Below are 15,583 nucleotides of genomic sequence, written 5' to 3' on the forward strand. Positions count from 1 at the left end.
AGACTTTTTGGCTGGGATTGAATAATGCTAATTAGAACAGGCTGTTCACACTTTCTGAGAGGTAATTGGATATCCCCAAGGAAATGAAGGCTGGCCATACATTATACAATTTTCTTGAGATTTTTGGTTTAGATTTACCAAAAACCATATAATAAACCATTCCTTAAGAAATATAAAAAATAGCTAAAGTTACAAATTAACTGAAATATGTTTCACCTTCCAACATTGCTTACTAGGAGACCTTCTACATCCTGTGAAATAATTTACAATAGGAACATGGAACATAACGACACAAACACTTCTTTCAGAAAGCAGAAAGGTTTATTGGCAGCAGGATCAGCAAACAGTATTGATATGGAATGGAAGCATTTATAATAAATGGAAACAGTATTGTTCAAATACTAAAAAAACTATAATATACATAATAAAGGAAACTATGGCCAACGTTCAATTTTCAGAACCACGATAATGATGAAAGTGCCTCTACAGCCCAAAACTTTGTTTTTGTTAGTTTAGGATGGAGAGGAGAAATGTTAAACATTGACTTTCATAGGTATTACATTGGTTAAAATTTATTTATAGCTAAAACTATTTTGTTTTGGATGGAGATGCAACAGGAAGTGAGAGGAAATCTCTCCAAAGTGAGCAGAATTTCAAGCAGTTGTCACCAGAACAGGTGTCTGTATTGGAAGACTTACATTCATCTCTTGTTCTGGTGGCAACGTTAACATTTTTGGATTTCCCATCACCTCCGATCACCATCACCAAGACAAATAGACAAATAGAAAATGATACAATTTGACAAGGGTTCCAATCCTTTCCTACTTTATCCAAAACTGGAACAAAAAATCTTTGCACTCTATCTACACTTTAAATAAAGTCAATAATAAAAATTAGATGAATTATATTTAAATGCAATTAAAAAACATTAACATTTGAACTCTATTATAGTAATTAATTTATAATTCTGATGGAGCTTTTTGGATAAACATAGAAAGCGGCATGGAGGGGCTCAGTGAATGTGGCAGTGAAGGTGTGGAGGTGTCTGACGGGTTTACACAGCTGGTAGAAGGACAGACGGCCAGAGTCATATTCCAAATAAATCCCAACATTCTTTAGAAACGATTTGGAGTCTATATTTATCAAAGAGTTGTTGTGCCTGAGTTGAAGATTTGAAGGTGTTTGACTCAGGCTCCAGGATTTCTCATTACAGCCAATAAATGATTCATTTCCCCCAATCTTCCGATCTATGCTCTCAGAGGCCACCCCTATCAGCCATTCCTCCGCCTCACTTACATCCACTTCCCAGTAATGTGTCCCTGAAGTAAAACTTTGGATACTCAATACTTGGCAACATTTAAACCTTTTAGGACCTTCAGGCCTGTTGACACCAAGGTCAGTATGAACAGCCCTCTTCCTTTTCTTTGATAGTATAATGTTATCATTAGCCGTATTTATGTCCAATAAAATGTCAGATTTCTCCAACTTTAAAAATTGTCTTTTTGCCAGCAGATCGCTCAGTTTGTGAGCAAAGATGCAAAGTCCACTTTGCAGCATGTGTAAGATGGCTCCTTCAGATATACATCCAGCAGTTTTGACGTCATTGGTTGTGTCCCCCAACTGGGGAAGAATGTCCTCTCTGTTTGGTGCCTTTTTCAACACAGTTAATGGATCATCAATATCGCACAATTCTTTCATTTGATTGATGGTCTTGGACAGCTCATCCTTCTGTTGCTCCAACTGCTGGATCAGATAAGAGACCGAATGTGAGATCGCTTTATTTTGTCTGCAGTTTTCCTTTAGGACTCTCTTCTCAACATCCTCCAGCTTTTTCCTGATTTTTCTAAACATCTTCTTGAATCTCTTGACAACAGCAGTTATTTTTCCATTCTCTGCTGTCCTATGATTTTCCAGATTCTGAATTCTCCTCTGGATCTCCTCTCTCTCAAAGTCTAATGCATTTGTAGAATCTCTTAATCCCTCCTTTATCTTTTCAGAGGCCTCATTTAGAAGGTCCACCTGGTGTCCTTTGTGGTCTCCAGCCACCCAACAAGACACACAGATAGAGGTATTGTCCTCCGAGCAGTAACATTTTAGGAGCTCCTTGTGTGTGGAGCATTTTACATCCCCAAATGACGCTGTGGGTTCGGTTAACATGTGATGCGATGACTTGCTGTGGTTGCTCAAGTGCTTATCACAAAATGAGGCCTCACAGTGCAGACACGTTTTCGAAGCTGGTGTAGGAGAATCGCAGTATGTACACAAGACCTCTGTGTCCTCCTGGTGAGCAGATATGAAACACTCCATGATGTTACACAGCTTCTCCAGTGGATGGCGCTGTGTATATGGCTCTCTGCACTCCGGACAGGAATATTCTCCAGATGTTTCCTGGGAATCCAGCACAGTCACTATACAGTCCCAGCAGAAGTTATGGCCACATTTCAGAGATATGGGCTCCTTATAAAGGTTCAGGCAGGTGGAGCAGTTTAGCTCCTCTCTCAGGTCAGCAGATGCCATTGAAGAGGTGACAATGATCTTGTGAGAAGGACATTAACTGGTGATGGAATCTCAGCTCATGGCTCAACCTTGGGGTTGAAAGAGGTTCTTTGGAGGCCTTGTTATGCAAAGTGACATCAGATGTCCTTGTAAAGTAAGACCCACCCTCCTCTAGTAACCCTTTATCTGCTGAGGACAGATTGTCTTGTACTTTGTTAGCCATTGATCAATGCAGGAATTCTTGAATTTTTAGTGATACCCTTGATTGAAGAACTTGAGAAATTAAAAATTCAAGTTTTGGGACTTCTTAGATCCCATCTTTAGGCTTTATACACTTCTGAAAATGGTTTTGTCTTTCTTTATATTATTATAGCCTGAGGAGAGACCTAAGTGGTTCTGACAGATTGTATCTTTAATCATTTAAGTTACCTAGTACAGATGATGGGAAATTCAGATAAACGATTGGCTGTCTTTTTTGCATGCTAGTCTCATATCGAAAATAAGAGGGTTACTTTAGCCGCACCGAAAGGTTTTACCCCCTTCATAACCAGGGCAATTTTTTTGCTACTTAGCACTGTGCTATTTAAACTGGCAATTGCGCGGGCATGCAAAACTGTACACAAATGACATTTATATCTTTTTTTTACACACAAATAGAGTTTTAGTTTGGTGGTATTTCATCACCACCGGGTTTTTTTTATTATATAAATTTAAAAAGACCAAAAATTGTGAAATAAAACAATATTTTCTACTTTCTATTATAAAACATATCTTCATAAATTTAAGCCAAAATGTATTCTGCTACAAGTCTTTGGTAAAAAAAAAAAAAAAAAAATCCCAATAAGTGTGTATTGATTGGTTCATGTGAAAGTTATAGTCTACATACTATGGTATACAAATTTGAAAATTGATCAATCCCGATGTAGTGATTCATTTCTTAAGGCCCTTAAAATATCAGGACAGTACAAATATCCCTCGAATAACCCCTTTTTGGAAAGTAGATGATCTGAGGTATTTAGTAAGAGGCATGGCGAGTTTTGTGAAATTGGTTGGAAAATGAAGAAATTAATTTTTTTTTTAACTATTTTACATACTGTCACCGGTGCAGTATAGGGTCATCATAGGTGACAAAGACTGGTGACAATGTGAAAAAAAACATTTTTATAATATTTTTTCATTCAATTTTACTTTTTTTTTTAACTGACTGGTGACAGTATGTTAAAAAAAAAATCTTATAAACATTTTTTAAATAATTTTTCATGTAAGCTCTAACGAGCAGGGCCCTCTGATTCCTCTGATAACTATACTGTTTGCCCTCACACTGTAAAGCGCTGCGCAAACTGTTGGCGCTATATAAATCCTCTATAATAATAATAATAATAATAAATAATTTAATTTTTTTTACTTTTTTTAATTCTTTTTTTATCCAGCCCTTGGGCACTAGCCCTCCCATTGATATAAGGCAATATTCATACCACTGACAACAGATGAGAAATCATTCCTGCCACTGTGTCCATGGGAAGAATAGTGTCCCATTGTTAGTGGGAGGAATAGTGAACCATCATTTGACAGACCTAAATCTTGGAACACTATTCCTCCCACTGACAATGGGGCACAATTCCTCTGCCAACTATGGGGCACTATTCCTTCCACTGACACCAATGATAGAACTACTTCTCCTAAGCAGACATTTACTGAATGAGGCATTTTCTACTCCCACTAGTCAGTCCTGCCCCCCAAAAATCTGAAGAACCATACACTGGCTCATTCAGTCGGTCTCCAAATGTTCCAAAACAGTTTGTTGTCGGTTTTTGTTTTTCACATTAGTGACTGGGATCCTTTTACAATAAATCTCTAGATATCGAGAAGGTAGACAGTGCAACTTACTGAGTTTAGACATTTTAAATGCTCATCTGTTATAAATTACTGATAACAATGTTTATCCTTTTTGAAAGGTAAACTTTAAAACTAATGTGTCATGTGTTTAAATAAAAAAAACCTTCAAAATTGATACACTTTCATGTGTAAAAATGGTGAAAAGATTTGCTGTAGCTCTGCATTGACATATTACTAGATTACCATTCTGCTAGGGAAGACCTGTTTTTTTTTTATCACTGGTAGGTCTGTATTGTCCTCTATTTACATTACAAGGATTGTGAAGGACCACAGCTGATCATCTCCAGCATGGTGGTGATTAGAGGAGGCCTTTGTCTCAGGTTGGATGCTCTTCAGTCCTCCTAACTGAAAATTACAAAAGTACATTGGAACATCCACATGCCAATCTGCTCTGAAAACTATCTTCTTGCCTTAAACCTAGTACACACTACTAGGGGTTTTTGTTCTACCCAGAGGGCTGAATGAAAATGAACAGCTCAAAAGGAGCTGCTGTACTATCTGTTAGCACAGCAATCTCCCCTGCTATGCTGAGAGTTCTGATTGGGAGCTGATTGGCAGACCTTTTGCAGGTCATGCCCCTGACCAGCTGATCGCTAGTATGTTGGACCGGCTTCCATAGACAAGAGCTGAATGTCAGCTAATTTCTATTGAACCAGTCCATGCCGCTCGACATTTGGCCTGTGTACTAGGCTTCAGGAGAGTTTTAAAATACATATAGTTCATGTTTTGTTTTTAATTTAATCAAGCATCCAACAATTCTTTTCCTCTTCATCCTAGTAATTTAGCAAGAATTCACACTTCCAGGTATGTAGCTTAAAGAGTAAAGTCATCTATAGACGGTTCAAATCTCAGCCAGTCCCTGCTGAACCAGTCAAGATTTAAACCATGTATGGGCATGCTGAACCAACCCAAGTTGATCAACTTTTGGTACAACCAGCCTGTTGAGTTTTACATGCAATTATTGCTACTGGTTATTATAGCTGCTAGTAATCTCTCTTCTCTGGGCAGGGATGGCTTCCTCAGCCATGAGAACACAATAGCTCAGCACGAGAGATTCCCCTATGATGCTGTTGATGGGATAATGGAGCGATTTTCTTTCCTGTAAACAGTGGTTGCAGGAAAAAAAATTACACAGTCTATGGGTGGCTTTACAACTGACCCAGTTTTCCTGGCCTGGATTGGATTATGTCCTTTGGAACAGGATGCTCACACCTTTCGTGGTTGATTAACAAGACTTCTGCTTTCCCATCTCAGAAAGGACTTTTTTTTGTATGTAGGCAGACATACCCCTTCCCATGCCCTAAATTACATAGACAATAATATGGACAATGGATGAACTTTAAAATTGTTTATTTTGGCCTGGGCTCTAGACCTCCTTTACAAAAAAAAAAAAAGAGGGAAGAGGGACAGAAGGATTTGGGTTTAAAATGGGGACAGTCCTCCTGTACAGGGCCCAAGCCTGCAGGGGGCTCAGGCAGCTGGATGAATCGGATATGTGCAGGAAGGGTGAACGGGGAAATTACTGGAACCAATCCCCTGTATGGCTCTCTCTGCAGCAGCAGAAAACTGGGTTCTGCTCCTGGCTTGCTTTCAGTTGCTGCAAAGAGAAATATACAGGGGATCGGTTAATGTAATTTACCAGCCCCTTCGATTCCTAAATGAACACAATCTGTACTGCTCACTCGCTGTGTTCATTCATAATTGAAGCATAGTAAACTGTGGTTTGTTTTGTGGGGACGGGGGGGGGGTGCTGTTAATTTGGCTGTAAGGGGCCCTGTGGTTTGGGGGGGCCCTGTCAGGTTGGCTGTAAGGGGCCCCGTGGTTTCTAACAGCAGCCCTGCATACAATTAGAAAAGCAACCACTAAAGTAGCAGTTTAATGAACACAGCTTGTCTCCTTCTCTCTGTATTGATGCTGGATATGCTGGTGAACACCAGTGTACGGAGACAACTTAGGTGAACCTCAAATGTATATTTTATAAATTTTAGATTACATTTTGTCTAATGCGATTTTTGACGAAAAAATTATTTTTGTTATGGGTGAAATTGTGTGAAAGTGGCAGGGAAGGATTGAAGAATGAAAAATACTAGGACGTCACGGGCCAAAATAAAGAGAAATAAAATTACTACCTTGATATTTAGACTTTGAAAAAAAATTATTGGGAAAAAAAAATGTTTATTTTTGGCACATTTCATACTTTTCACAACATATTGATCCCCAAACCATTCCCTGTGGTTTGCCGAAGCACATTCATTTATTCAATTCTTTTCATAATTTGGTATGAAAGAATTTGGGTAGTGTGCAAGACACCCTAGTTTATATCGGGGAACTCATGTTTTGTTTTTTGTATTAAAACCGAGGAACTCCTGTTTACATATTTTTGTAGTATTTGCATTTATTTTTTATATTTCCATGGTACATGTGTTCTGTTTGGTTGATTACATTATAAACATTATGTTTCTTGACCTGGGTCAAGTTTGCTAATGGCTCAGCTTGAGTTCTCGGATAGGTTGTATTATTCCATTGGGACTAGTGTACTGATTTTTTGTTTGTTTGGGGGGGTTGAATGTTTTAAGCATTTTTTTCTGTGGGTTGTATTCAGGGCTTTTTTTTCTCAGCAAATAGGTGCAAGAACAACCCCCTTCTGAGTCACCCCTTGTTTCTGCCCCCCTGCCTACCTTCGAGCACCGTCCCATGGTTCCTACCCTTACCCACCTCCCTGTACTGCTCCTTTTAGAGAATACAGAGCCAATTAACCTTTTGTATGGAATTTATTGGTTACAAGAAAAATAATAAAATAGATCCCCTGCAGCCAGCAACAATAGCCCCACTCCAGCAACAGAGGGCGTCACAGTGGCTTAGAGGTTAGCACGTCTGCCTTGCAGTAAATGGGTCATGGGTTTGATTCCTGACCATGGCGCCTCCTGCATGGAGTTTGCATGTTCTCCCTGTGCTTGCGTGGGTTTCCTCCGGGTGCTCCAGTTTCCTCCTACACTCCAAAGACATGCTGGTAGGTTAGCTGGATCCTGTCTAAATTGGCCCTAATATGTGTATGTATGAATGTGAGTTAGGGACCTTAGATTGTACACCACTTGAGGGTTAGGGACTGATGTGAATGTTCAATATATATATATATATATGTGTAAAGCGCTGCGTAAATTGACAGTGCTATATAAGTACCTGAAATAAATAACAGCAGATTCCATCAGCAACAATGGACCCCGCCACAAAATACCACCCCAACAGCAACAACAGATCTTTCCTCAACAACAGATCCCTTCCAACAAGAATTGACCTCCCAGCAACAATAGATTCTTCCCCAGCAACAATAGGCCACCATGCAAAAATATATCCCATGCAAAAATATATCCCCTCCAGTGACAATAGATCCCCCAGCAGTCAGCATCAATAGACCCTCCAGCACCACTTGCCATTACATACATTCAGTTATAGAAGTGCAGGAACTGTGTTCTCACTGAAAAAAAGCCCTGGTTGTGTTTGTAGGATATTTTACAATTTTATGGAGTTTTGTGATTTCTAATAAAGTTGTGTTTTCATATATCTTTTTGTCATGTTTTTATTGGAAAAATAAATATCCGCACCACAATGGGTCTAGCCCTTCTCTACTCTATACAATATTTTAGGAAAAAATGTGGGCTATACATATTACTTATTACCAAAATTGCTCTTCTGTTAACATTTAATTAACAAAACATTAGCAAGGTCCCTGGATGTTTGGGTTGGAATTGTTTTAACTGTTTATTGAAGCTCTGTATTGTTGCCATATCACTATAACATTACCATTTCTGTACTGAAAATCAGATTTACAACCAGCTGGTCTGTATTGTTTACATCACATAGATTCTGAATGGCCACTCCTGACCTTATGGTAGGTGGTTAGGTGGGGCCATTGACTTTGGCTGGACTCTATTCAAGTCAACCTGACACAGAGCTTACCTCCCAGCTGGAGACGAAACAATGCACTTGGACCTCTCCCAAACCAGCCTGGAGCCATTTTTTTTCTGCAGAAAACTTTAAACATTGTAACACAAAGTTTTAAAGAATTGCTTATTTTTGTGTTTTTCATTGCATCAACAAGCTATATTTTTCAAACATTACAGAATACATGATCCATGTTATAATTTTAGAAAACCTGTAATATTATATTTGAAAACCATACTGGCTATATATGCAAAAAACATTATTTTTAGCCTGTCATTGGCCTCCTTTTTTTTTTTCTTCATACAAATGTATTAATTTAGACTGGGAAAAAAAGAAGTCTTAGGCCCCATTCACACTAGGATGTTGTTTTTGACACTGGGATTTTTCCTCATGATTCAAAAATGTCCTAGTGTGAATGAGGCCTTAAGCTGGCCAAACATGGATCAAAATTCAGCTGGTTCAGCAGGGACTGGCCAAATTTCAATCCATGTATGGGCAGGTTGGTTGTACACAACTGGATCTATCGAGTCTTAGGCCCCACTCACACTAGGATGTTGTTTTTGACCCTGCAATTTTTTTTCCCACGTTTCAAAAATGGCTTAGTGTGAATGAGGCCTTAAGCTGGCCATACATGGATCAATATTTAGCCAGCAACATTGATCTTTGTTTTCCCCACTGTCAGAACACAATACCACAGCGGGAAGGATTCCCCCATCCACCTCCAATGTGTGAATAGGGGAATCGGCTCATTTCTTGTTTTTGTTCAAACCAAAACCCAAAAATGAATAATGTATGGCCAGTCTTGGTTTCTATGCTAGTGGTCTCAAATTGCAGTATATGGACCAGCATTTGCTCTTTAATAGCCTTGAACTGACCCTTGGGGCACAATTCCTCCCACTGACACCACTGATGGGGGTACTATTTTTACCACTGATCCCAATGATGTAGCACAATTCCTCCCACTGATATAAATTATGGAGCACTATTCCTCCCACTGTGCCTAACAATATTTATTTATTTATTTCAGGTACTTATATAGCGCTGCCAATTTACACACATATATATTGAACATTCACATCAGTCCCTAACCCTCAAGGGGTGTACAATCTAAGGTCCCTAACTCACATTCATACATACACATATTAGGGCCAATTTAGACAGGATCCAATTAACCTACCAGCATGTCTTTGGAGTGTGCGAGGAAATCGGAGCACCTGGAGGAAACCCACGCAAGCACAGGGAGAACATGAAAACTCCATGCAGGAGGCGCCATGGTCCACTGTTTTTTTTTTTTTTTTTTAAGTCCGCAAACGTGCAACTATAACGAAAAAACCCGTAAGTGTTCACAAAAAAAGTGCAAGTGCAAAACACCACACAAAAAGTGCACTTAGGGGTGTGCTGTGTCCTACCCCTAAAGGGGCTTGGACCGCTTACCCTGATCCCCCGGGGCACGAAGCTCCTGACGGGGACAAGGTTCCCAATTGGTCCTCCTGGCCAAAAGGCCTGGTGGACCACCGTTCCCTATGCCCAGCCGAAGCCGGACATCCAGTACTAGGCAAGGAGGCTCTCCCGAAGAAGAGCCTCCTAGGGATCAGGGGAGGAAGGAACCGTATGGCCACACATCCTCCCCCTAGACTTCAGGGTAGGCCCGAGGACCCACACCCTCCATCCGTGAAAAACACACACATAAGTAAAGTAAAAAGTGACAAAACGTGGGAGTGCATAATAAATAAGGTAAAGATAAAGTAAAGAAAAAATAAAAAAGTGGTACCGTGCCGAATTGTGCACAGACCAGGCCCTGAGGCCCGTAGCAAAAATTGCCCTGGACTTAGCCAAAAGACCTGGTCCTTAGGGCGCTGTGCAAAAAGAGGTGAAAAACAGTGGCCATGTGTCATCTTCACACCGTGGGGTCCCACACCCAAGTGTTACTAGTGACACCCCTGAGAGCGTCTTCCCCAGGGGGCACTGAGTTTGCGGACTTTTTGCGTCCCCAGCCCCTGGCCAGACCAAGGTAGATCCGTCCAAATCAGGAGGTACTGGGTCTTTCCAGTCTTCCCAGAGGAATTACTCCCGGGGCCCCAGCTAAACTCGTGGCGCTCCCCGGTTTCTGTCCCTCCGGTACTAGCCTTCCGGACCCCCATCATACCAGTCAGGGTACTATACAACAACCATCCCCGCAAAGCTAGAATGGTCGGGAGTACCCCCACTGGACACTGATAAGAACAGATTTTTTTTTTTTTTTTTTTTTAAGTCCGCAAACGTGGAACTGTAACGAAAAAACCCGTAAGTGTCCGCAAAAAAGTGCAAGTGCAGAAACACACACACGAAAAACGTGCACTTAGGGGTGTGTTTGTCCTACCCCCGAAAGGGTTGGACCGTTCACCCGATCCCCCGGGGCACGAAGCTCCTGACAGGGACAAGGTTCCCATTTGGTCCTCCTGGCCAAAAGGCCTGGTGGACCACCGTTCCTTATGCCCAGCCGAAGCCGGACATCCAGTACTAGGCAAGGGGGTTCTCCCGAAGAGAAAACCCCCTAAGGATCAGGGGAGGAAGGAACCGTATGGCCACACATCCTCCCCCTAGACTTCAGGTAAGGCCCGAGGACCCACACCCTCCATCCGTGAAAAACACACACATAAGAAAGCAAAAAGTGACAAAACGTGGGAGTGGTTTAAATAAATAAAATAAAAAAGTGGTACCGTGCCTAATAGTGCACAGACCAGGCCCTGAGGCCTGTAGCAAAAATTGCCCTGGACTTAGCCAAAAGACCTGGTCCTTAGGGCGCTGTGCAAAAAGAGGTGAAAAAACAGTGGCCATGTGTCATCTTCACACCGTGGGGTCCCACACCCAAGTGTTACTAGTGACACCCCTGAGAGCGTCTTCCCCAGGGGGCACTGAGTTTGCGGACTTTTTGCGTCCCCGACCCCAGGCCAGACCAAGGTAGCCTGCTCAAACCAGGAGGAACTGGGTCTTTCCGGTCTCCCCAGAGGAATTACTCCCAAGGCCCCAGAACGAATCATGGCGCTCCCTGGTTTCTGTCCCTCCGGTACTAGCCTTCCGGACCCCCATCATACCAGTGAGGGTACTGTACAACAACCATCCCCGTAAACTAGAATGGTCGGTAGCACCCCCACTGGACACTGATAAGAACAGATACTACACTTGATCTTAGCCAAAAGGCCGAGCCATGGTCCACTGTGAGAGCATAAATCCTCCCACTGATATTATTGAAGGGACACTATTCCTCCAGCTGAAACCACTTATGTTGGTACTATTTCTCCCACTGAACCCAATGATGGAGCACAATTCCACCCACTGATATTATTTATAGGGCACAATTCCTCTCACTGAGCCCAAAGACAGAGCACAAATCCTCCTCATGACACCATTGATGGGGCACTATTTCTCCCACTGATATTATTGATGGGGCACTATTCCTTCCACTGAGTCCAACAATAGAGCACAAATCCTCTTCATGACAGCATTGATGGGGCACAATTTCTCCCACTGATATTATTGATGGGACACTATATCTACCAATGAGTCCAAGACAAGACAAGACAAAACTTTATTTTGAAAGTAATTTAAATGCAATTCACACCTTCAGCCATGTACTAGAGTTTTAACAGCATTACTTGCTCCAGACTCTTTGGCTGGGATTGAATAATGCTAATTAGAACACTTCTGAGAGGTAATTGGATATCCCCAAGGAAACTAAGGCAGGCCATACATTATACAATTTTCTTGAGAATTTTGCTTTAGATTTACCAAAAATCATATAATATGAGGTCAAACCTAAACATCACTTTCAATTATATCCAATTAGACAGGCCCTTGCACTACATAGTTGAAGGTAAATCGAAAGGAAATTGGGCAGAAATTGGACAGAAAATTGTATAGATGAATGCTAGATGAATGAAAAAAAAGAAGACTCATCTATGGACAGCCAAAGAAAGCAAAAAATAGCCTGATATATGTTCTAACCATTTATTAAGATATATAAAAAATAGCTAAAGTTACAAATTAACTGAAATATGTTTCACCTTCCAACATTGCTTACTAGGAGACCTTCTACATCCTGTGAAATAATTTACAATAGGAACATGGAACATAACGACACAAACACTTCTTTCAGAAAGCAGAAAGGTTTATTGGCAGCAGGATCAACAAACAGTATTGATATGGAATGGAAGCATTTATAATAAATGGAAACAGTATTGTTCAAATACTAAAAAAACTATAATATACATAATAAAGGAAACTATGGCCAACGTTCAATTTTCAGAACCACGATAATGATGAAAATGCCTCTACAGCCCAAAACTTTGTTTTTGTTAGTTTAGGATGGAGTGGAGAAAGGTTAAACATTGACTTTCATAGGTATTACATTGGTTAAAATTTATTTATAGCTAAAACTATTTTGTTTTGGATGGAGATGCAACAGGAAGTGAGTGGAAATCTCTCCAAAGTGAGCAGAATTTCAAGCAGTTGTCACCAGAACAGGTGTCTGTATTGGAAGACTTACATTCATCTCTTTTTCTGGTGGCAACGTTAACATTTTTGGATTTCCCATCACCTCCGATCACCATCACCAAGACAAATAGGAAGGCAGAATCTATCTAGCTGAGATACAGAAAATGATACAATTTGACAAGGGTTCCAGTTCTTTCCTACTTTATCCAAAACCGGAAAAAAAAAATCTTTGGTCTCTATATACACTTTAAATAAAGTCAATAATAAAAATTAGATGAATTATATTTAAATGCAAGTAAAAAAAATGTAACATTTGAACTCTATTATAGTAATTAATTTATAATTCTGATGGAGCTTTTTGGATAAACATAGAAAGCGGCATGGAGGGGCTCAGTGAAGGTGGCAGTGAAGGTGTGGAGGTGTCTGACGGGTTTACACAGCTGGTAGAAGGACAGACGGCCAGAGTCATATTCCAAATAAATCCCAACATTCTTTAGAAACGATTTGGAATCTATATTTATCAAAGAGTTGTTGTGCCTGAGTTGAAGATTTGAAGGTGTTTGACTCAGGCTCCAGGATTTCTCATTACAGCCAATAAATGATTCATTTCCCGCAATCTTCCGATCTATGCTCTCAGAGGCCACCCCTATCAGCCATTCCTCTGCCTCACTTACATCCACTTCCCAGTAATGTGTCCCTGAAGTAAAACTTTGGATACTCAATACTTGGCAACATTTAAACCTTTTAGGACCTTCAGGCCTGTTGACACCAAGGTCAGTATGAACAGCCCTCTTCCGTTTCTTTGATAGTATAATGTTATCATTAGCCGTATTTATGTCCAATAAAATGTCAGATTTCTCCAACTTTAAAAATTGTCTTTTTGCCACCAGATCGCTCAGTTTGTGAGCAAAGATGCAAAGTCCACTTTGCAGCATGTGTAAGATGGCTCCTTCAGATATACATCCAGCAGTTTTGACGTCATTGGTTGTGTCCCCCATCTGGGGAAGAATGTCCTCTCTGTTTGGTGCCTTTTTCAACACAGTTATTGGATCATCAATATCGCACAATTCTTTCATTTGATTGATTGTCTTGGACAGCTCATCCTTCTGTTGCTCCAACTGCTGGATCAGATAAGAGACCGAATGTGAGATCGCTTTATTTTGTCTGCAGTTTTCCTTTAGGACTCTCTTCTCAACATCCTCCAGCTTTTTCCTGATTTTTCTAAACATCTTCTTGAATCTCTTGACAACAGCAGTTATTTTTCCGTTCTCTGCTGTCCTATGATTTTCCAGATTCTGAATTCTCCTCTGGATCTCCTGTCTCTCAAAGTCTAATGCATTTGTAGAATCTCTTAATCTCTCCTTTATATTCTCAGAGGCCTCGTTTAGAAGGTCCACCTGGTGTCCTTTGTGGTCTCCAGCCACCCAACAAGACACACAGATAGAGGTACTGTCCTCCGAGCAGTAATATTTTAGGAGCTCCTTGTGTGTGGAGCATTTTACGTCCCCAAATGACGCAGTGGGTTCGGTTAACATGTGATGCGATGACTTACTGTGGTTGCGCAAGTGCTTATCACAAAATGAGGCCTCACAGTGCAGACACGTTTTCAAAGCTGGTGTAGGAGAATCGCAGTACAAACACAAAACCTCTATGTCCTCCTGGTGAGCAGATATGAAACACTCCATGATGTTACACAGCTTCTCCAGTGGATGGCGCTGTGTATATTGCTCTCTGCACTCCGGACAGGAATACTCTCCAAATGTTTCCTGGGAATCCAGCACAGTCACTATACAGTCCCAGCAGAAGTTATGGCCACATTTCAGAGATATGGGCTCCTTATAAAGGTTCAGGCAGGTGGAGCAGTTTAGCTCCTCTCTCAGGTCAGCAGATGCCATTGAAGAGGTGACAATGATCTTGTGAGAAGGTCATTAACTGGTGATGGAATCTCAGCTCATGGGTCTTATACCTTGGGGTTGAAAGAGGTTCTTTGGAGGCCTTGTTATGCAAAGTGAGATCAGATGTCCTTGTAAAGTAAGACCCACCCTCCTCTAGTAACCCTTTATCTTCTGAGGACAGATTGTCTTGTACTTTGTTAGCCATTGATCAATGCAGGAATTCTTGAATTTACAGTGATACCCTTGATTGAAGAACTTGAGAAATTAAAAATTCAAGTTTTGGGACTTCTTAGATCCCATCCAAAGGCTTTATACACTTCTGAAAATGGTTTTGTCTTTGTTTATATTAATTACAGTCTGAGGAGGGACCTAAGTGGTTCTGACTGATTGTATCTTTAATCATTTAGGTTGCCTAGTACAGACGATGAGAAATTCAGACAAACGATCGTCCATCTTTTTTGCATGCTAGTCTCATATTGAAAATGAGAGGGTTACCTTAGCCACACTGAAAAGTTTTACCCCCTTCATAACCGGTGCAATTTTTTTGCTAGTTAGCATTGTGCTATTTAAACTGGCAATTGCGCGGGCATGCAAAACTGTACACAAATGACATTTATATCTTTTTTTTTACACACAAATAGAGCTTTAGTTTGGTAGTATTTCATCACCACCGGGTTTTTTTTTTTATTATATAAATGTGTAAAAGTGTGTATTGATTGGTTCGTGTGAAAGTTATAGAGTCTACATACTACGGTATACAAATTTGAAAATTGATCAATCCCGATGTAATGATTCATTTCTTAAGGCCCTTAAAATATCAGGACAGTACAAATATCCCTCGAATAACCCCTTTTTGGAAAGTACATGATCTGAGGTATTTA

At 40.6% G+C, this 15,583-nt stretch overlaps 2 protein-coding genes across 2 annotated transcripts; both read right to left on the reverse strand.

Moving 5' to 3' along the window:
- Positions 1–954: 954 nt before the first annotated feature.
- Positions 955–2,517, reverse strand: LOC149454376 (E3 ubiquitin/ISG15 ligase TRIM25-like). Its single transcript, XM_089687606.1, has one exon. It carries the CDS (start codon positions 2,515–2,517, stop codon positions 955–957), a length of 1,563 nt encoding a protein of 520 aa, XP_089543732.1.
- A 10,579-nt stretch (positions 2,518–13,096) lies between these two features.
- LOC149454377 (E3 ubiquitin/ISG15 ligase TRIM25-like) lies at positions 13,097–14,702 on the reverse strand. The gene has a single exon (XM_089687607.1). The coding sequence runs from the start codon at positions 14,700–14,702 to the stop codon at positions 13,140–13,142; it is 1,563 nt and encodes a 520-aa protein (XP_089543733.1). The 3' UTR covers positions 13,097–13,139.
- Positions 14,703–15,583: the final 881 nt, after the last annotated feature.

This window comes from Staurois parvus, unplaced genomic scaffold, assembly GCF_062004578.1.
Source record: "Staurois parvus isolate SC_StPar_1 unplaced genomic scaffold, SC_StPar_1.0 ptg000432l, whole genome shotgun sequence".
In the NCBI taxonomy this organism is placed as follows: domain Eukaryota; kingdom Metazoa; phylum Chordata; class Amphibia; order Anura; family Ranidae; genus Staurois; species Staurois parvus.